Source organism: Gossypium hirsutum, chromosome A11, assembly GCF_007990345.1.
Source record: "Gossypium hirsutum isolate 1008001.06 chromosome A11, Gossypium_hirsutum_v2.1, whole genome shotgun sequence".
NCBI classification, from domain to species: Eukaryota; Viridiplantae; Streptophyta; class Magnoliopsida; order Malvales; family Malvaceae; genus Gossypium; species Gossypium hirsutum.
Genome location: NC_053434.1, coordinates 117837866 through 117859944, shown reverse-complemented (window position 1 = coordinate 117859944; position 22079 = coordinate 117837866). Strand labels below are relative to the sequence as shown.

Genomic DNA, 22079 nt, shown 5'->3' with positions numbered 1-22079 from the left:
TTTATCTATTTTTTAGTAGAGAATGCAAAATGCAATCCAGCTCCTAATACAAAGAACTTTATGGTACTTTTACCATTTATAGATGTATTATTTTTTATTGGTATTGATGCGTATTGGTATCAATATCATTGTTTTCCAAAAATATTTAATATTTATAAAAATTAAATAAATTGTAAATATAAAATATTAATTAATTATATAAAAATATTATACATCATTAATATATATATGTTAATATTAATTTTATTTGAGGTACATGTTTTAAATAAATTTAATATATATCTATATATATCTTAAAGTAAAATATGCTACCTAATTTATTACCAAAATTATTAATTAGCAACTGTGTATATTAAATGAACTCATCTTTTAGGTTTCGAAAAATATATATTTTTCATCCATCTTGTATTTCACACAATATGAGTGAAATTTATAAGTTTTGATAAATACCTATAATTATTTATAGCCCCTTTCTAACTCATAAATAAAAGAGTAATGTACTCGAATCTACATTCTTTTATATCAATAATAATACTCATATCAATCGAATTAAAACTCAATTAATTATATCAAAATAAATTTTAAATACTTTTTATTTCGGTTTACAAATATTTCGACTGTTATAAATAATATCAGTATGAAACTAACATACATAAGAAAATAAATATCCCTTTTTAATTGTGTCCGTGTTATCTCTCTTCCTTCGATTTTTCTTTTTTCTTTTCTTTCTTTTTGTGTGTGTTTGTGCGGCTAGGAATTTGAGGACCCACATACCAAAATGTGTTGAAAATTGCATGCTTTAAGCCCTTTGTTTTGGCATGGCATGGGAATGGATGAATAAGGCATGTGAAAAATTTAATTGGATTTTGAAAAATTGAAAAAAATTTGAATTTTGAGTTAATTGAATTATGTTTTCCAATTTTTTCGAGTCAACTTAAATAAGTAATTCGAGTTTCGAGTTTAAGTCGAGTTGAATTTTATAATTAAAATTACTCAAATAATTTGAATAACAGATTGGTGTAAATACTACTTTGATCCTTATCAATTTTGAAAATGAACAAAATTAGTCTCTTTCAATAAAAATTACAAAAAAAATCAAAATATTTATAAAAATTTCAAAATTTACATTTTTTTAAAAAATTATAAAAACAAAAAATCCTAAAGAATATATAGAGAAAGTTAAAAAAATAAAAAAAATCTAAATTAATAATTTTAGGACCTAAATAATTTTATTGATGATTCAAGTTTATGATACTAAAATATTTTTTTCTTATTTTTCTTTGAAAAAGAATTCAAATATACATGGTTTCAAATTTATGTGTACTAACATGAAATTAGTTATATTCTACAATCTCATAATTTGACATGCTTAATTTTTTAATTTAACTCGAACAATTTTATTAGATTTGACTCGACTTAAATTTCATTTCACTCAACTCGATACAAAAATTTTTTAAATCGAATTAGGATGATAAAATAATACTCCTCAACTCAATTAATTTAAACTTTTTTACTCAATTCGATCGAATACTCATCCTTACACAACATTGGTATTTATCACATCCAATATTAAAAGGCTTTTGTTAGGCCCCTAATTTCTTTGTACCTTCCCTTCACTCTATGCCAATTCTTCCCCCAAACCCAACCCTTTTAGTAGCCAAATCCTAATGGCCAATAGCTTTTGCTTAGGAGTTCGATTTTAGTTAGGTATCACATTGTACGAAACTGAAAGATGTAGATTCAATCTTTAATTTATTTGCCATTATTGCTATTAATGTAATAAGCACGTTTAAACGTATCTTTTGCTGAAAATGGTGGGGGAATACACCTATGATTACCTAAATTTCCATCACCTTTTTCTTAAAAAAAAAGAACCGTACATGCATTTTATACAATCCTTAGTTTTTGTTATTTTTCAGGATGTAAAGCAAATTTTACAAATACTCTTTTCAATCTTCTTTTCGAACTATGAGAATAAATAATTTTGTACGATCACTTCAATTTTCTTTCAAATTTGAGTGACAAGATTTTTTTTTTCTCTTATTTTTCAACACTACTAAATAATACAAAAAATGAAAATGTCTGATTTTTCAATTTTTCTTACCAAACACAACTATAAAAAAAATTATATTTTCCTAACGAGCAGAACCGACAAGACTTATGTATTGGACGGTCACCCTTCGACATTTGATAAACACTTAATTCTATTCCAAGACTATAATGGTGATGTTAGGCCAAGTGATGATACTTTTGATAATGCTTCCTTTTGGGTGAGGGTTTATGGGATGCCGCTCAAATGGCTGACAAAAGATATGCACATCGGAGTTTTTGAGATATCTATGGGTGGCTAGAGGAGGTTAGTTGGGGGAGGCTGTTGCGCATACAAGTGGAAATTTAAGTCCCCAAACTGCCACTTTGGTGAAGGGGATGATCAAATACAAGCATCTCCCGATCTTTTGTTATTGTTGTGGAATACTCGGACATGCAGAAACAAAGGGCTAGTTCTTGTTGACAAGATAATACTACGTACTTTAAAAAAATGTGGTCGAAAAGGGTTGGGAAAAAACGTGATTTATTAATTTTTAATGTTTGTTGTTGCAAAAATTTGCGGTTTAAGGTTAAAATATATTGTTTGGACATGATAATGAAAAGTTAAAAATTAATAAGATGTCGATTAAGTCTTAATTAGATTGGCATTAGTATTTTTACCACGGCAGGAAAGCGTAAATTCGAGTGTACTTAAACGTATTATCCTCCTATTTAAGGGTTGGAGAGAGGTTATGGATAGTTCTAACCATTGTATCAAAAAGAGTAGAAATGTTAAAAGAACTTATAATAAGATTAATGTTAAAAAAATTAATTAAGTTATATGATAGTTAAATAATTTAATTTAATGGTACATAAATTATAAGCTTTAAATACCTTTGAAGTAATTAATATAAATTATTTATAAAATTAATTATACATATTTTAAAAAAATAAAAAATAATATTTAAATAATTTAATATAATGATAAAAAATATAACTTAATCTAATTTTTTTATACCTTTTAAATAGTTAACATAAATAAAGGTATTTTGACAATTTTTTACTTCCAAACATAAAAGTAAAAAACTATTAAATCTCAATTTTTGTGTTTGGGTGGAAAAATACTTTTGAAACTCTAAATGTAACGAAAAACAATGTCAAAATATGATAATTGAGTGAAAATCCGATGATGAATTCCAAAATGAATTTTTTCAATATTTATTTAAAAAAATATGTTTAGTAATCTTATTAAATTTTAATCGATACAAATTTTTTAATAAAAAGTGTTGAATAAGGTAAATACAAGTTATAAGGTTGAAAAATGTTAGGTTGAGTTTCTTTTAAATGTTAAAAAGTGAGATATCCAAATTATTAATTTAATTTATTTAATTTTTATGAAAAATTATTAATAATAAAATAAAATAATATATTTATATGATTAAATTGAAGAAATAAATAATTTTGAAAAACAAAATTAATTTTATCAAATAACATAAATATAATTTGTATGTTAAAATTTTTTAATATAAATTTAATATTTGTAACCAATTGAGGTTTAAGTTGTTTGATATTGGTATTATTATCCAGATAAGAGAACACAACATATAATAAAATTAATTTTCATAATTTAAAATCGAACCAATTTACTTATATAAAAAATTAACAAATTACCGCTTTAATTATACATTTTCTATTTTAATGACTTCATATATGATTTATTATACAAATTAAAAATCATCTTTTCTTTACGCTGTGTTTGGTTCAATGTATTAGGTAATCCATTACTGACCGATTACGCGCCTATTACATTACGCCCCTAATCCGGCGTTTGGTTCGCTGTAATAGGTATTACGGGCGTAATACAATCCCGACCTAATCCCCAAATTCCCTGCTTTTCTAATCCCTTCTCAAATCGAGTAATAGGTATTACGTCTGGCTTCCCTCCCCAACTCTCTGTTTTACCCTCCCTCCCTACCCGACCCTCTCCTCTTCTATCCTCATAATTTCTCCTCCCAGTTGCATTTTGGTGGAAAAAAACAAAACAAAACCAAACAAAAACAGAAATGGGTTTCCCCGATGCATCCGCAATCGGCGGAGGCCCGAAACCCGACTCTGAATCTGCCCTCCTCCTCCGCACATTCCTATAACCAGAAGATAAATTCAATTTGGGCTACATCATCTACTTCACTTTGGGCGTTGGCTTTCTCCTCCCATGGAATAGCTTCATCACTGCCGTCGATTACTTTTCCTACCTCTACCCGGAAGCTTCCGTCCACCGTGTTTTCGCCGTCGTTTACATGGCCGTCGGCCTCGCTTGCCTCTTGAAGGATCACTGCATCTTCCCTAACCTATGTGAATGATCCTCGTAAGTGTGATACTATAATTTCCTTCTTGAAAGAAAGCGGTTTCTCTAAATCCCATATTGAAGCAGTGGTCAAAAGAAAGCCTAACCTTCTATATTCTAGTCTTGAGAAAACCATTAAACCCAAGTTCAAGATTTTCCAGGATTTAGGATTTTCAACACATGATGTTGCTGATATTGTAGCTAGTGATCCCTGGATTTTGACTAGAAGCGTGGATGATAGGATTGCACCTTCTATTTCCGATTTAAAGACTGTTTTAGGATCGAATGATGATGTTGTTAAGTTATTGAAAACTTCTGCTTGGTTTCTCAAATCTGATTTGCAAAAGACTATGATGCCTAATATAGAGTTCTTGAGAAATTGCGGGATTTGTTCATCGCAAATTGTTTCATATGTGTTCAGCTTTCCTAGATTTTTCTTGCTTAAACCTGAGAGCATTAAGCAGTTTGTTGAAAGGGCAGATGCCTTGGGGTTCGATAGGAAGTCAAATATGTTTCTTGCTGCTATTAGGATGTTGAGTTCAATGAGTGAAGAGAATTGGGAACTCAAATTGAAGCTTTTTAGGAAATTGGGTTTCTCTGAAGATGATATCATGTCTACTTTTAGGAGGACACCACAGGTGTTTGCTGTATCTGAAAGGAAGATTAAGCAAGTCACTGACTTTTTGCTTAATAGAACGAATGTAGGTATTTCATTTATAATAAGCCACCCAATGGTGCTTATTTGCAGCCTTGAGCGTAGGCTGAAGCCTCGGTTACTGGTTATTGAGACTCTGGAAAGTAAGAATTCGCTAAGAAGGAAAGTTAGCATGACTACAATTCATAAAATGCCTGACAAGAAGTTCAGAGAGAAATACGTTGTTCCTTACTTAAAAGAGCTCGAGGAAGTATCCATGTCTATTGTGGGCACTTAATTGTTAAATTTTGTATAGTTGAGGGCACATATCAAATCTTTGATGTACTTTGGGTTCATAATCCCGTATTTCTTCATGAAATTGGTTCTTTAAGCAGTTTGTAAGATTTTACTTCGCAATAATCGAGTCTTATGTTGGATAACTCCAATACTGTCTCAATACAACAGACAACATTGTAGTTGATTGTTTTAGACTGTTAGTCATTGTTTCCAGTCTCTGCACTATGCACAATGCACATCCACTTGTGATGGTTCCTGTATTTGCTGCTTTCTAATGTTATTTATATATACTCACACCGATGGTTTTAGGGTGTGTTCTCGTACTGGTTATTGTTAGAAACTTTTCATTTTCTTGCCATTGAATATCTACTCTGATATGCCATAGTTTTGCATGTAAATGGTCATTTGCTGCTGCAGGCAGGTTGCTAACCTTAAATGCATTTTGGATTGACCTATTGCAGGTCACTGTAAATCATGTTTTTGATCAATTGCATGAGAACCAGTGTTTTGCGAAGCTGAATTATTTTTAATAAGGAAATTGCATGGATCTTTCTTTTAAACAAATAGGAATGCAGAAACATGTTAAAGTTTGTTTTGAAGGGAAAAGCATAGTAAAAATGAATTTTAAGAGTTATGTCAAAAGAAAATGAGATCTTGAAGTGGCACTTATTGAGAGACTTGGTCTTTAACTTGTGGCAAATCATGGGATTTTGTTTTAGTTTGAAATGGCAAATCTAGGTCTAACTAATGGCTACTTGACAAGTGTGTTAATGATCATGGCTCACAAATCTGTCCAGATACAACACGCAGAGACTTCTGGCATCGTTATGGTGTTATTTCTAGTAGTTGGTCTGGCATCAGGATCAGTCATAGCTTGGTTCTGGGTCATCGGATCATCAGCCAAGATCTCTCCAACAGGTGGCCGCTATGAATTTGTGCTAATGATGTGTTTACCTTTGTAAAGTTTATCTAAAAGCCGTTGTTTGTAGCAGTGTTTTTCTTCAAATTGTATGATGAATACTGTGCCTGAAGTGTGCATATCTGCTTTCAATGTATGCCTGCATCTTAAAAACATGAAAAAGAAAAAATGGAAACATTTGGCTATTATCTGCTTTTAGTCTAGTTTGCTTCCATTGAATTTCTATGATGTTGCAGCAAATATAGTTATAGAGTTTAAATAGGAAAATTGGAGTGATTTACGGTATTGAATTTCTATGATGTTGCAGCAAATATAGTTATAATATATTTAATAATAATTATGTTAATTTATATTTTACAGTATCATATATTATGGTTTGAGTAAATTCATATAAGAATATTAATTATTAAGAATTTTATTAAATTATATATTTTAATTAAAATATATTTAATAATAATTATGTTTAAATATGATTAAATTATTTATTATTGATATTAATCTTATTAAAATTTAAATAAAATAATTTACCAAAACAAATTTCTGCTAATTATTAACCATTTTATTAAATTATATATTTTAATTAAAATATATTAAATAATAATTATGTTTAAATATGATTAAATTATTTATTTTTGATAATAAATAATCCTATTAAAATTTAAATAACAATAACAATAATCATTTACCAAAACAAATTTATGCTAAGGGTATTCTGGTCATTTTAGTTTTCTCCATTATGCTATTACACCTCTATTACATTCAACCAAACACAGTTTTACTATTACGCCTCTATTCCATTACATTCAACCAAACAGTTGATTTGCTATTACACCTCTATTCCATTACACCTCTAATCCAATCCAATACACCTCTAATCCAATACAGCGAACCAAACGTGCTCTTAATCTTTTCGTTTTATACCGAAAAGATAATGATTAATAAAAACAAATTTATTAAAATTCAAACAAAAAAACCATTAAACGAAATTTTATTTAAAAAAAAAAACGGAAGAACCATGGGCTAGATAAAAGTAGGAATGTCTTTCTCTTTTTCTCTCTATTTTCAATTTTTTTCTCCTTGTTTTAAATAATTTTCAATCTTTTTCAGATCTCTCGATCTCATTTCTCTTCTTTTCCCTAATTTCGCATCAATTAGGTTCGTCTTTCTTTATTTTTCATGAGATTTTAGCGGTTAATCTTTGAATCCTTCGATATACATTGTCTGGATTCTGATTAATCCGTTTCCAAGTAACAGGAAAAAAAAATTCATCTTTTTTCTTTGGGTTTTTTCAGGTTGAGAAGCAGGTGTTCTCTTTGTTTCTGGGCTGTGATTTTGTTTATGAATATAAGGTACGGCTGAGATAAAAATGAAACCAAACCATTTTTTTTTTCATTTCCCATGCTTTGAATTTGCATGCCTTGATAATTGTTCTATAAATAATGGGTATTTAACAATTTTGATGAAATTAAGATATACTTTTGAAAAGTTCTGTTCTTTTTAAACTTATTTTTTGTGGGTTCTATCCAAGCTTCATTTGTGTTGGATTCTTTAGGATTGAGGATAATTAGGAATAAAAAGTTGAAATCCTTTTTGGGTTTCTTTTTCAATTAAATCAGCATATTTAGTATAGTATTACTGCTGGATATTGGAAATTCCCCCCATTGATGTAAGCTTGATATATTCAATTCTGTTGAAGTTTTTAATGATGGGTTTGCCAGTAAAGATGGTTCTTTTAGCTTCTTCTTTTTTCCGAGGGAAAATTAAAGGTTAAATGATGTTTATGGTGTCTTATTGTATGGTTGATGATAAGATAGGAGATGAATGACAGTATCATATTTATGGGGAATATTAACCTTTAGAAATTTAGAATTGAGATGATCTTAGAAAGAAACTGATAACATGATTTATAATTTTGAAGTAGGGATAAATTGCAACTACAATTTATTGGATCACCATGGGCCAAAGAAATATGCTATGCCCTAGCCAAATGATTGATTTAGAAATGGATCAGCAAGGCCATGGCTATCTCCGTCACGAGCCTTGCACCTTTTTGGGCAATATCACGAACTACCCGCCACCTGATATCCCGATGACAGTGATAGCTCCTGGAAACACAACTAGTCTCGATGCTCATCCCTTGCCTCAGCATTATGAAAATGGTATGTTCTATGGGATGCCCCAGTACCCTGTTCCTGGTGTTCAACATTGTCATCATCCTCCAAACCTTGATCTTGGTATCGGAAATGCTTCCAACTTTTATATTCCCTATGTGGCTACCCCTTCGTCTGGTGTTCCTATGAATCATGGACCTTTAGATCAGATGCCATCTTCTCGCAATTATGGTCCCCTTGGAGTTTCTGCTGATGAATATGCTAGGAATTTCCATTTCATGAATAATGTTAGAGGCTCGTATAAGAGAAAGACTTCTGAAGGGATTCCAGGAAACTTTCAGCATTTTAATGCCTCATCAAGCTCGAGTTCCTCAGTTACACAGCTAAATACCAGGCATCCTGATGGGGTTGTCCCAGTTGATCCTGCATCCTTCACCATTCCTCAGTATAGGGGGAACGACCCTCCACCAATTAGAGATGCAGGGTCTCAAAGAAGTGTGAGGAACAGATTAGGCGCGACCGCCGTGGATCCTGTTTTGATGCATGGTGCTAACCATTTCTTGCAAGGAAATTACATGGCTCAGCCCTTTCAGCCAGCAGTAACAGGAGGTGCCTCAGCTTGGACTCAAGCTCCTGGTGTTCCTTATATGCATGGTAGTTTCTCAAACCTTATATTATTTCCTCCAAGGTTATTATATATTTTATTAATTTTTTGTTTGTCATGGATTTATATTTTCCATTTTTTGCGGCTTCCTAGTACTTGAGGTCTTTTGAGTCTGTTTTTACCTTGAAGCTCATTGCCATGGACACGTTATTAACTTGTATTTATCCAGGTGGTAACATTGGTGGACCTATCGAGACTAGGTATAGAAGTTCCACAAACTTTTCACATTCTTCTTCTCTTGACCTTCGGAACCATAACCACCATCACCCTGCACCACCTATTGAGGGTGTAAGAAGCCATGGATTTAATCTTCACCCACAAGTAGCAACAGCTCCTTATCGCTTTCCGGCAAATTATGCCTCACAGAGCACCATGAATCCTTCACAAGATAATTTGGAGATGGGGCGTAGGAATTGTCGGCCGGTTCCACCTACTGGCTTTATGACATATCATTCTCGCCGAGAAGGTGGGGCTGTACCTGAGACAAGTTTGAGATACCACAATCTTCCTCATTTGAGAGTTATTCCACCAGATGTAAGTACCAATTTTTTATTTATTAAATGTTATTTCTCATTGTTTTCTGTTTATTTTTACGTCTGAATCTATAGTGATATCTTTTGGTCAATTTGATACAGGGTGTTGCTATGCTGGAGTTCCCGGAATTCTATGACGAACTCGGGAATTTGATCGATCATCATAGGGATATGCGGTTGGATATAGAAGACATGTCTTATGAGGTAAGTCAAGTTGATTAATGTCATTCTTTCTGCATGGTTTGGTTTTATGTTTACCGAACGTTTTCTGGAAAATTTGCTAAATGGCCACAGGAGCTACTTGCTCTGGGAGAGCGGATTGGCAAAGTTAACACCGGATTATCAGAGGAAACCATTAGAAGTAAATTGAAAACAAGAACATATTCTACATTTGTAACTAACATTAATCTGGAAGAGGTGGCACCCATCAATCAAGAACCGGATTCTTGCATTATTTGCCAGGTAATTCAGTGTGCTTATAGCTACCATACTGTTCTTTCGTTCTTCAAGTTCGAAGCACACATTTTCATCACGCATCACCATTCGCTCCTAACATGTCATTTGCCATTTCTCATGGAATTCGCAGGAGGATTACAAGAACCAAGAGAAAATCGGAACTCTAGATTGTGGTCACGAGTATCATGCAGGTTGCTTAAGTAAGTGGCTGTTTGTGAAGAACGTTTGCCCCATCTGCAAATCCGAGGCATTAACCACCAAGTCCAAGGATGTCTAAAAGTAATAAATTACATAAAAAGGGTTGATGGCGGAGAAAACTTTCCTGGAAGTCTTATGACTAATCTGTTTGCTATGAACCAGATTGATAATTTGTCCAAGTATTTTGTACATGAACTTGCAGATATCTAACAGTCAAATCATTTATTTGTAGGCTCTGTAATTATCAAATAATTGTACAGACTCAAATTTTATGCAGTCTCTTGTGTAATATTAACTTGCAGGGCTACATAATGGGTTTTCAATGTTTCTTCCTTTCTTTAATTTTTATTAATGCTGTCTCATTATGTAATAGGGATATATGGTAAATATACTTTTTTTGTGTACGTAAGTTTGGCTTCAAGGTTCGAATATACCTCGACACCCGAATCTCCGATCCAACACCACCTTGAACAATTAATCGTAGTCGTCATCTGCTCTATAAGCCCCCATTTTGGCCCCGTTTTTGGCTCTGTTCTTTTATCCAATTTAGGGTGAGTTTGGATGGGCGATGTGTTTACTTGTGGTTAGTGTAAAAACAGCGGTGGCGGTAAAATTAGATATTGTAGCGATACTGTAGCGTGAGACAAAAAGTAAGTTAAACGCACTACATTGCAACGTCGTCCCAAACCCACCCTTAAAAAATAAAATAAATTGAGGAAATTGTATCCAATGGCAAAGATCAGTGGCATTAGAGGAAGATTTTCAATTGTGAATTGTGAAAAAGAAAATGAAAATTGGGAGAAATGGGGGTTAGATTAAGGAGGGTATAAGGGGTTCGCCCCCAATTATGAGTAGAGTTGATAATGGGATGAGTTAACTGTACACGTTCCGAGATTCCATCTCAAAAATAGATTTAATAAAAAATAATATCCATTATTTACATAGGTCGATTATCAAGTACTATTACATTTTTAAATTTTATTTTTATATAAAAAATTCTATTACAATTACATTCGAATTTAATTTTTTTAATATAAACTGAGCTTAACAAAATTTTAAATTTATTTTTCAAATTAAACTTAGAAAACGAATCTAAAATTTTTTTTTATTTCTGTTCGAATTAGGCCTGACCTGATAAAAATAGACTCATAGTTAAAGAAATAGTTGGCTAAAAAGATTAATTAAGGAAATTCAAACAAAATGTAGATTTGGAACACTATATAACATGCAACATATGAATAAAAAAACATGACTCAAAATCTAAGTAATTTCAACTTATATGAATTTTAATAAAATATATAATACAAATTATTAATTATTAAATTTTATATAAATGTTTGTATCAACAAAATTATATAAAATTATTTTTCCAACTCTCGATTCATGACAAAAATTGCTAAGCACTTTCTGAATGGGCTCAACTATCTTTTTTACTGTCTTAGCAAAGAGAATAATATCATTCGCAAAGAGATAGGTCAAGTTAGAGTTTCTTTTGGAGATCTTAATCGGTTTTCAATACTTATTATCACAAGCTCTCTCAATACTTAAAAAGTGAGATATTGCATATTGTCGAGTGTTTTAGTACGTGTTTAAAAGGTGTTGGTTTCTCTATTTATAAGACACAGTTCCTAAATGATATGTCGTCGTAGGTAGATTTCCTTACATGTCAACATATACCCTATTTTAAGATTAACACGTGTTTTTTATGTGTGAGTTCGCGTGCACGGTAGTTCGAACCCACCCCATGCGAGCTCATGAAAGGATGTGAACACCTCACATGCAAATATTATATGATACGGTTCGTAGATGATGTGACGTCGTAGGTAAGTCCATATGCATGCCAACACATATCATATTTTAAGATTAACATGTGTTTTCTACGTGTAGGTTCGCGTGTATGATGGTACGAACCCACCTCATATGAGCTAGCTCATTAAAAAATACAAACACCTCATGTATAAATCCTAAAAGTAAACTATATACAAATTAAGTTAAGATCCAATCGGAAAACCGAATAACACATAAACAGAATGAAAATATATGGCAACAAGGAGCCCTCGTCTAATACCCCTAGAAGGAATAACACTATCAAGCCCATTCACCAACACCGATAGGGTGGAAGGAAAAATACCATCCATAATAAGAGTAATCCAATAAATCGGGAACACAAAATAAGTAAGCACTTTATGAATGAAACCTCAACATTATTATATGCCTTTCCCATATCAAGTTTAATCACCATAGAATCATCTTCCTGTACAATCACAAGTTATCTGATGAGTGATGACCATGCACAAATCTAACCTAGCAAAGGGGAAATGAGCTTCTGAGAGGCCAAATTCTCTGGACCATGATTTTGGTGTAGTTGGTGTTTCATAAGCTGATAGGAAGCATGGTTATTTTAATATTGAATAATTGAACATTAATTAATTTAATATTACATTAAATAAAAGAGTTTTTTTTATAGAAAAAGTTAGTATTAAATTGAATAGATGTTATTTTTAAAATATTTATTTATTATTAAAAAATTATTGATTCGACCTTTAATCTAGATATTTTATCTTTAACATATACATACATAGAATGGCAAAAATGTACCTCAAAAAATACCCTATTTTATTAACCCAAAATTGGCTTTACTTTAGGCATCAAAAGAAATATGCCCACAATGGCAAACTTCATTTCCTCCTCCACCACCAGCACCATGATGAAAGACTCTAACCATCAAAACCACCACCAGCCGTCATGGGCCGACGAGTTCCTCGACTTCTCGTCGATGCGTCGCGGAGCCCAGCGCCGTTCTATGAGCGACTTCATAGCATTCATTGACCAACCATTGGAGGAAGAAAATAGGGCCGGTAATGCCATGATGATGGAACCGAACATGTTTGACCGCCTAGACGACGAGCAGCTCAAGTCAATGTTCTCCAACGATGTCTCCTTGACAATGCCGGCTGCGACAATGGGTTCTTCGTCATCGACGCCGCTAATGTCTGATCAAAATAGCAACAATGACGAGAAGCCAACACCAGGAGAGGTGGAAAGCTCATATAAATTACATGAAACACAAGGTTCGGAGCCTCCATCAACCTCCAACGGCGGCGATCCTATCACTGATCCAAAGAGGGTCAAAAGGTAAAAAAATTAAAACCCATTATAATTAAACAGCTTAAATATTAATCTTTCAACAAATGAATTGTTTAATCTGCAGGCATTAGCTAACAATTCTTTGATTATATTAATAATAAAATAAATAAATAATTTATTTTGAGTGATAAACCAGAATTCTGGCAAACCGGCAATCAGCTCAAAGATCAAGAGTGAGAAAGCTGCAATATATTTCAGAGCTTGAAAGAAGCGTAACAACATTACAGGTATATATACATCTTAATCAATAAAAAGAGCTGTAATTTTTATTTTTATTTTCCTCCAAATTTTTCTGTTAATTTTTTTTTTGTGGACCAAAATTTTTGTCGAAAATGTAAAACTCATAAAATATATTTGACTGTACCAGCCTATCAATTGTACCAAAAATCGACTTATATATCCGTCTAAATTAAAGGATTGAACCGATTATGAATAAATCTCTTGGAATCAGAGAAAAAAATGAAAGCGACAATAACTTTTTAAAAAAATTTATTTTTTTCATAATTTTATAATTATTTATTTAATTATTGTACCAACTATTAAATTAATTGAATTAAAAATTAATAGTTTAACAAATTAAACTACCAATTACCGGCTTATTAAAACATATTTTTCCGTGAAAAATAAAAATTTCATTAAGACAAATCTTCATTATTTAAAATACTTGTGTAATCCCTAGAAAATTAGAAATATTGGGTTTATTTTAAAAAATAAATTTCAATGTCAATTGTATTATCCCGACGAGATTAAAATAATAAGTAGATTGAGTATTAATTTAATTGGCATGGATATTGTCCCTAATATAGGAGAGCGTGGGTTCGAGTGCACTGAAGCGTATTATCCTCTTATTTAGGACTTGGGGAGGAACTATAGATAGTTTCAGCCATTCCGTAAAAAAAACAGATATGATCTGAACCTATAATGGAATTGTTTAAAATAATAATAAATGGAAAGTTTTGATAACATTAATAATACATAATTAATTATATAAATTATACTAATTACTATTTGTAATCTTTAAATTTTTTGGAATCATTGTATACATTAATTTTGATTATTATTTTGCGTACATAGTTTATTTACAACAATTTTTTGTTGTTTTAATTAGTTTTAATTTTAATTTTAATTTGCTTGTATATGTTGGGAAAATGGAGACTGAAGTATCAACATTATCACCAAGAGTTGCATTTCTGGATCATCAAAGAGTGGTTCTTACTGTTGAAAATGGTGCTTTAAAGCAAAGGATTGCAGCTCTGGCTCAAGACAAGATTTTTAAAGATGGTACGACTCCTCCTTCCTTAATTATTCTTTATTATTATTATTAATTGATGGGTAAATTTCGTATTTAGTCCTTATTCTAATTTGGTCAATTTTAATTTATTATACTTTACAAATTTTGAAATTTTAATATTGAAAACTATGTTAGTTAAATGAAAATAAAAATATAGAAATACATTTATTATATAGCTTCTCATAATAAAAACATAATAAATAAAAATAAAATAATTCTTACATTTTTATGGACTTCAACCTAAACTAGTGATTTAATATTTAAAAGTTGTTATCAAATTAGTCCCTATACTATTAAAAAAATTAAATAAGGCCAAATTGAAAAAAGGTTAACATTTATTTTTTAAAATATATCATTTATTGCTTAATAGAGTTAATTTTTTTAAAGTTTTTATGATTTTGTAAATGAAATCTTTTATTTAAAATTAAATTGCATTTGAAAAAAAAATCAAAATATTTTTATACGGCAAATTTTTAACTCTATTACAATTTCAACATATTATTTCTTTTTAATAGTATGGGGACTAAATTGATATATTTAATAATAGATAGATTAATTTTGATTTAATCCCTATCAAACCCACTCTAAGTTTTTATTTCTCTTATACATGGAATGCATGTAAACTCCATTATAAAAAATGTTTAAAACCTTGATCAGCTCACCAAGAAGCATTGAAGAAGGAAATTGAGAGACTAACACAAGTTTATCAACAACAACAAAGCCTCAAGAATATGAACGACAACCCTCTTCCACCACCACCGCAGCAGCAGCAACCACTGCTGCCACCGCCACCGAACGAAGGACAACTTATAAGTTGATTCAAAGAAAGGAGGAGCGAGAGATCAAAGGAAACAGCAATGAAAAGTTGTGGCTAAGAAAAAAGGGGGAAATGTGAAATGCTTTGGATTTTTTTTTTTTTTGAAAAAATTGATTATTTAACATTTTTGGATGTGGCTTAATTTTTTTTACTAAGATAATAAAGAACTTTTTGTATTTTGTTATTTTATTTTTGTAATATATTTTATATAAATTTATTATGAAATATTAATATAATTGGGTTTAAGATATCTTTTAATATAAATTTAATGGCTTTATATAACATTTGGTTCCTGAATTTGACACATTTTTCTATTTATTGACCCAATTTAGTACTAGAAGTTGATACTTTTTCTTAATTTAGTATCTAAATTTTTTTGGCTCAATTTGGTATTTGAACTTGACATTTTTTTCTAATTTGTTACCTAAACCTTTTTTAGGTTCAATTTGGTACCTAAATTTATTAAATATTATACAAATTATGCAAAACACTAATAGTGTTAAAAAATTTTTGTTATGCTACAAAAATATTGTCAATATTAGAAAAAATTTATGTTAAAAAAATAGGTATTGACCTATGCCTAATGAATTAATATTAAATAAGAATTTTTTTAAATCCCAAATTAAAAAAAATCATTATTTTCAATTAATTAAATAAATAAAATTAAAATTAATTGAACATATAAAATAAAAAAATCATATCATTTGTCACATGCCGGTCATGATACATTGATTATTTTTGCTACTTTATAAAAAAAACATTATTAATATATTAAAATAATTTGTAAAACATTTGACAAGTATCAAATCGAATAAGATACCCTTATTTTGTCACTATATTTATTCATTTAACAAATTACGAGATTCGAAACACATAAACTCTAATAAAAAATTTAATTTAAAGATTAATATATATATATATATAGCTTTTGCTCCTTACAAGCTTTGTCTGTCTTTGTGAGTTCTAATGTTATACCACTTTTCTAATTGTCAACTATTTGATATTAGAGTGAGGTTATTTTTTAAAAACTTTGATTGTACATTTGTAAAAGTTTTGTTGTCGACATAATGATGAACCTACAAGCTATCGACTGAATGAAAAAGCTAAACTACTACTAATACCATGTGGTTAACATGATGTCTTACATGCAAAGACAATATCTATTGGAGATAGTCAACGGTAGCGAGGTGACGCAATCGAAAGCAGAAGACGTTGTGAAAGTGGAAAATAAAAGCAAGAAGGCAATGTTTCTTTTGAAGTCGACGGTTGAAGAGGATGTGCTAGAGCATATTCGAGATGCCACAACCCCGAAGAAGGCTTGGGACACACTCACCTTCAAATCGTGTATTCCGACATGAGAGTCCTCAGTGGCAAACCTTAGAGATTAAATTTTGGAGTTCTAGTAAAATTTTTAAATTTTTTAAGAATTTTTGAATTTTTGTTAAAAAAGATTTAATTAACTTTTTTTTTTATTTTTTAATAGATTAATGAGAATTTATAAAAAAAATTTAAGAGCACTTAATTAAAAATTGAAAAAAAGTATAATGAGAATTTTTAAAAAATTTGAGTCTTAATTAATATTTTTTTAAAACTTCAAGAAAGAAATAAATTTTTTTAAAACTTTTTAGAGGGCAAGACCCTCCTATACCCCTTCTACGATCCGCCTTTGACAATCTCATCATACTTCCATAAATGTTAAAAAAGTTTTTTATAAAATAATTAAAAAAATCAATTAAACCTCTAATTGAAAACCTCACTCATTTGTCATGTCACAACTTAACAAACCATTAAGGCTTGAATGAAAAAAATTAATTTAAAAGGCTTAGTTGATTGCTAACTTTTTATTAAGACCCTAATTGAGTATAATTTTTTACCAGGATTTCTTTTACATTTAAACATAATTTTTAAATATTATATATATTTCACGGGCCGCAAATTAAAGTTTAAACATAATTTTTAAATATTATATATATGCCACGGGCCGCAAATTAAAGTTCATGATTAATGCGCACAAAATTATCCAATGAGGTCAAATGACTAAATTGAGCTCAAAATTAGGCTGATTCATGGAACAAAGGAAGAAACCAATCTACTTGAAGCACTGGTTGTTCTGTGTAAACACTCCAGTAATTTAAAGTTACCATGATAAATATTTGTAATCCTAATAGATAACATTATATAGTGTTTAAATCCCTTAGAACTGTCATTTTTAGATAGGTATTAATTTTAGTTGTCGATGTGATTTAAATGGTACTATTAGATCTAGGGAACTCAACTATAAATAAAGACATTCCTCTCATTTGTAATCACTCAATTGTATACTTCATTCAAAGTAATTGAATACTTTTTAGAGCATTTACCCGAATACTTTGTGTGCATTGTTTTCTTGTGATATTTTCTATCATTCATCCGTCTCTTCTTTGCTTGAGAGTTTATTTCCATTAAGCTACGGTATAGCTAACTTAGGTGGATTTGAAGCAACGTAATCACCTAAGACAACGTGATTTATCTTACTAAAATTCTAACCCCATAACATATACACATTAAAATATAATACAAGTGATCATTTTTCATTTCAAACTCAATATCAATATTACTTTTAAACTTAAACACATGTTTCGCCATTAATTTAATTTTACCATTACAATAAATAATCTCTAACACCATTATTTTTAATTTTATTATCAAATCCTTCGACGTCAAGAAACCTTCATGTTTGCTCTTTTTGATATAATGCTTAAAATTACTCATAGTCTCACTCCAACCCTTAAATAAAAAGATAATGCACATTCAAACTCATGTCCTCCTGTACTATCAACAATATCAACGTCAATCAAACTAAAACTCAATTTACAATCTTCATAACATTTTATTTGTTCACCTAAAAGGTTAAAAAAAATAAAAGAGTATATTCTTCATTGTAATTTTCATAACACCTCACGTAATATTATCTTTTAGTGAATTATCAATGAAAAATTATATTTATTCTACGGCCAAGTTTATTATAAGATAAATCAATCTTAATAAAAAAATAATACCATTGAATTTTATTTTTTTTATGAAATTCCATAATATATAGGATAATTAATCACCAAACCTTGTACTAATGATATATAATAATTAAAACATTGAATTTTAGATGGTGAATCTACTTGATATGTCTCTTTATTATAAATTAGTCTTTTTAGTATTAAATGAATTGATTTAATCCTTGTACTATTAAAAAGAATCAAATAAGATCAAATTAAAATAGAATTAATATTTATTATTTAAAAAAATCATTTATTGCTTAACAAAGTTAATATTTTTAAAGATGGTTCTGTAAATGAAATTGAACTAAAATTAAAAAAAATTCAAAATATTTTTTATACAATAAATATTATATTTATTAATTTAAAGAATAAATAGATTCATTTAATAATAGAATGATTAATTTTATACGTTAACCCAATATTATGTTAACATGGAGTATAAATTCACACAAACTTCAACGTGAGAGCTACACTATTTTTTTTTCTTCAATTTAACCCCAAAAAATGAGAAATTTTGCGAAAACCATTACATTTCTTGGTAACCAAAAAAACAAATGAAGAAATTGAAGAAAAACTAGGGAAAGAAATTACGTGCCATTAACGTAAATGGGAAAGAAGTGATGTGGCCACATACAATGATGCGACACGTCAGAAGAAATATTTTTTTAAAATTTTTATAATTAAAAATTGACATACGAAAATATCATGTGGTGCCATGTGTCAAAAATATTTTCTATAATTTTAAAATAAAATACACGTGGCAAGCTTTTATAATGCCATGCGATATTCTGTATGATGCCATATTTCAATTAAAATAATTATTTAAAAAGAACCAGTGAATCATGAAATGGCGCCATGTGGCACATTTGTATGTTGCCTTATTTCAAATAAAAAAATAATTAGTTTGATATCATAATTTTTCTTTAAAAAGTTTTGACACATGGCACCACAAATGATGACATGTATCAATGATGGTGCCATAAATTCTATTAATTTATTTTTCTTTTAAAAATGAAAGAGATATGTTAATGATGACATGTGTTACACTTATTTAAAGGTATTAATAATAGGTACAATTTAGCAGATGAAATGATATTTAAGATATCAAAATAAACATTTTTAAAGAATATATATCATATTGAAAGATTTGCTATTGTTTAGGGGTCATTCGTGCTATTAACCCTATTTAGAATAAATTCAGACATGATCATATATAGATAAGAAGGTGTAGATACTGAGGTTAATTTAAAAAAAAAAGATAATTATAGATCAAGTAGAAACAAACATTAGAATCATAAATCAAATTTTGACCATCATTCTTTATTTGATCAGCAATTCTTGAAAGTAAGCCCAAAAAATGTGGGAGCTAAAAGCGAAATCTTTCGTCAATCCAACCAAAGTGTGAGCAACAGTATTTACCTCCTTCGAGAGCTACTGAATTCTCACCTTCCAATCTCTCCTACAAAGTTTTTTAATTCTCATAATTAAATTCCTATTCATTTGTCCTTCGAGCCTATCATTAAGAGCTTCAACAGTTAGAGCATAATCAATTTCGACAATTATTAGATACTGTATTTATTATTGAAATAGGTTACTGGAAACAAGTGATAAAGATGGGGATAATTGCATATCAGAACAAGACAGTCCCTTTAAATCCAAATCAGACAGTTGCCAAAGTAATTGAAGATCTTGACACAAGTGGAGACGATTTCATCAATGGGATTTCAAAATGGCTTAAAACATCTCAAAAAGAAATTCAGCCTCAACATGATTTCTACCAAGTAAGTCCTCATTTTCCTTTTTAGGGAGGTCTTTCAGTCCTTTTCTAGGTCTAATTTTCTTTCCAAACAAACATCATTTCTCATACTGAGTTACTAAATTCAAGATTTTACTTTCTAAGTCCAACCAAACCTTTATCCGAAGAAAATTAACAGACTCGAAGTCGTAAGATAGATTTACAACCCCTACTACTAAAGGGTTGAATATACAAAGATTGAAAATTAAAAATGAGCGAGGACAAAAAAGTTACATTTTCTTTTTCTATACATCAGTAGAACTACTTCCTTGACCTTTTCTAAGGTCTGTTTTTCAGTTTTTCCCACTCATTTTTTAATGTTATTTTAATCTATTCCTAAGATTGTTCTAGTCATCTTGAGAACTAGAGAGAGGTTTTGACTTTGTTAAGGCAACACAAGTTATTTTCTAAGAGAAGTAAATGTTCTTTTAGGGCCACAATAGTTGAGTATCCGAGGTATATCATCTCTAAAGGTAGTGTGGCAATGGATCAGTCAAAGGTTCGGTCTATGTTGCATTGGCCTACTCCCCAATCTGTCAAAGATTTAAAAGCTTCGTTGGGGTTATCAAGGTATTGCAGACTTTTTGTGAAGCACTATGGGTTATTAGCCAAACCGCTAACTGACCTTTTGAAGAAGGATCAGTGGCATGGTCTGAGTCTGCTGGAGCAGCTTTTCAACAGTTGAAGCAGGCCTTATGTTCAGCCCCTATTCTGTCTTTACTAGATTTCACTCAAGACTTTGAGGTGAAAATTGATGTTTCTGGTCTGGGGGTGAGTGTTGTGCTGCAACAATGGGGCAGGCCATTGGCCTACTTCAGTAAGGCATCAAGCCTTATCCATCTATGATAAGGAGGTGCTAGTTGTGTTGTTTGTTGTGAAGAAATGGAGTTCCTATTTAGTAGGAAAACATTTTAAAATCTATACTGATCATCGGAGTTTGAGATTTCTCACTGCTAATCAGGCTGTAACCCCTTTCAACAACAGCGGGTTGGTAAAATGCTCGGTTATGACTTTTAGATTTGCTACATGAAAGTTGCTACCAATATGGTGGCTAATGCATTGTCCAGAAGGCCTATTAAGGGTAAGGCTATCTTATCTTCTTTGGTTGTAGTATGTAGCTTCTGACTTGGTGCCTCACATACGCTATTTTATCAATCTAACTCAAAAAATTTTAATATTTATAAAAATATTATTTTATCAATTTGACTTAAAAAAATTTAATATTTATAAAAATAACCCTGGTTCAAAAATATTCATTAAAATTACCTGAAATAAACAGTAAAATTAGGTTATGAAAAATAGATGGCCTGCACCACTTTTTTCTATTAAAAAATTAATTTTTTGGGTTTTGGACATTAGATGGCAGGCATTATATATTTTTTTTCAAAAAAAATTTTTTTAGGGGTGTTAGCACACTGATGACTGGCACCCTTTTATCTGATTAAAAAATATTTTTTTGGGATAGTGAAGCCGGCCAACAAAGGGCCAAAATCATCCAACAAAAAAGAATTGGGAATATTGCAACATAACTTCTCATTGTTTTCCCATCTTTTTTATTTCTTAAGTTAATTACATATATTTTATTTTAAAACAATATTGAACTACTTATCATATTTTTAATTATTATTGCATTACTCACATTATTATTAAATTTAAAATTTAATTTAAAATATATTGAACTACATATTTTATAAAATTTAAAATTTTCATGATTGAATTTTCCCATCATATTTGAACTTTCATGATTTCTTTAAATTTTTTGTTTTTTATTTTGTTAAATGTAACTTGATTGTTGATACAACGAACGCGTCTC

General features: G+C 30.2%; 3 protein-coding genes across 5 annotated transcripts; all 3 read left to right on the top strand.

The window, feature by feature from the left end:
* The first annotated feature begins 4104 nt into the window (after positions 1–4104).
* On the top strand, positions 4105–5304 carry LOC107918761 (uncharacterized). Its single transcript, XM_041082186.1, has 2 exons — positions 4105–4305; positions 4399–5304. The coding sequence occupies exons 1-2, from the start codon at positions 4105–4107 to the stop codon at positions 5302–5304; spliced, it is 1107 nt and encodes a 368-aa protein (XP_040938120.1).
* A 1900-nt stretch (positions 5305–7204) lies between these two features.
* Positions 7205–10460, top strand: LOC121209430 (probable E3 ubiquitin-protein ligase ZFP1). Of its 3 annotated transcripts, none has more exons than XM_041080072.1 (8): positions 7227–7252; positions 7330–7377; positions 7515–7571; positions 8144–8987; positions 9167–9531; positions 9633–9734; positions 9825–9992; positions 10117–10460. In XM_041080072.1, the coding sequence occupies exons 4-8, from the start codon at positions 8177–8179 to the stop codon at positions 10261–10263; spliced, it is 1593 nt and encodes a 530-aa protein (XP_040936006.1). In that variant the 5' UTR covers positions 7227–7252; positions 7330–7377; positions 7515–7571; positions 8144–8176; the 3' UTR covers positions 10264–10460. The 3 variants fall into 3 exon arrangements, with proteins under 3 accessions (XP_040936007.1, XP_040936006.1, XP_040936005.1); XM_041080071.1 differs by having other exon boundaries at positions 8141–8987; XM_041080073.1 differs by having other exon boundaries at positions 7205–7377.
* Positions 10461–12843: 2383 nt separating this feature from the next.
* Positions 12844–15602, top strand: LOC121209429 (basic leucine zipper 61). The gene is made up of 4 exons (XM_041080070.1): positions 12844–13319; positions 13468–13558; positions 14486–14612; positions 15280–15602. The coding sequence occupies exons 1-4, from the start codon at positions 12844–12846 to the stop codon at positions 15438–15440; spliced, it is 855 nt and encodes a 284-aa protein (XP_040936004.1). The 3' UTR covers positions 15441–15602.
* The last annotated feature ends 6477 nt before the right edge of the window (positions 15603–22079 follow it).

Bases quoted from the DNA above. Each gene is read 5' to 3' on its own strand.
- LOC121209430 (XM_041080073.1), top strand. From the start codon at position 8,177: ATGGGCCAAAGAAATATGCTATGCCCTAGCCAAATGATTGATTTAGAA. The intron at 8,988-9,166 runs GTAGTTTCTCAA...GTATTTATCCAG, and splicing joins TGGTGTTCCTTATATGCATG to GTGGTAACATTGGTGGACCT. The intron at 9,532-9,632 runs GTAAGTACCAAT...AATTTGATACAG, and splicing joins TGAGAGTTATTCCACCAGAT to GGTGTTGCTATGCTGGAGTT.
- LOC121209429 (XM_041080070.1), top strand. From the start codon at position 12,844: ATGCCCACAATGGCAAACTTCATTTCCTCCTCCACCACCAGCACCATG. The intron at 13,320-13,467 runs GTAAAAAAATTA...GTGATAAACCAG, and splicing joins GATCCAAAGAGGGTCAAAAG to AATTCTGGCAAACCGGCAAT. The intron at 13,559-14,485 runs GTATATATACAT...GGGAAAATGGAG, and splicing joins GAAGCGTAACAACATTACAG to ACTGAAGTATCAACATTATC.
- LOC107918761 (XM_041082186.1), top strand. From the start codon at position 4,105: ATGCATCCGCAATCGGCGGAGGCCCGAAACCCGACTCTGAATCTGCCC. The intron at 4,306-4,398 runs GTGTTTTCGCCG...GATCCTCGTAAG, and splicing joins CCCGGAAGCTTCCGTCCACC to TGTGATACTATAATTTCCTT.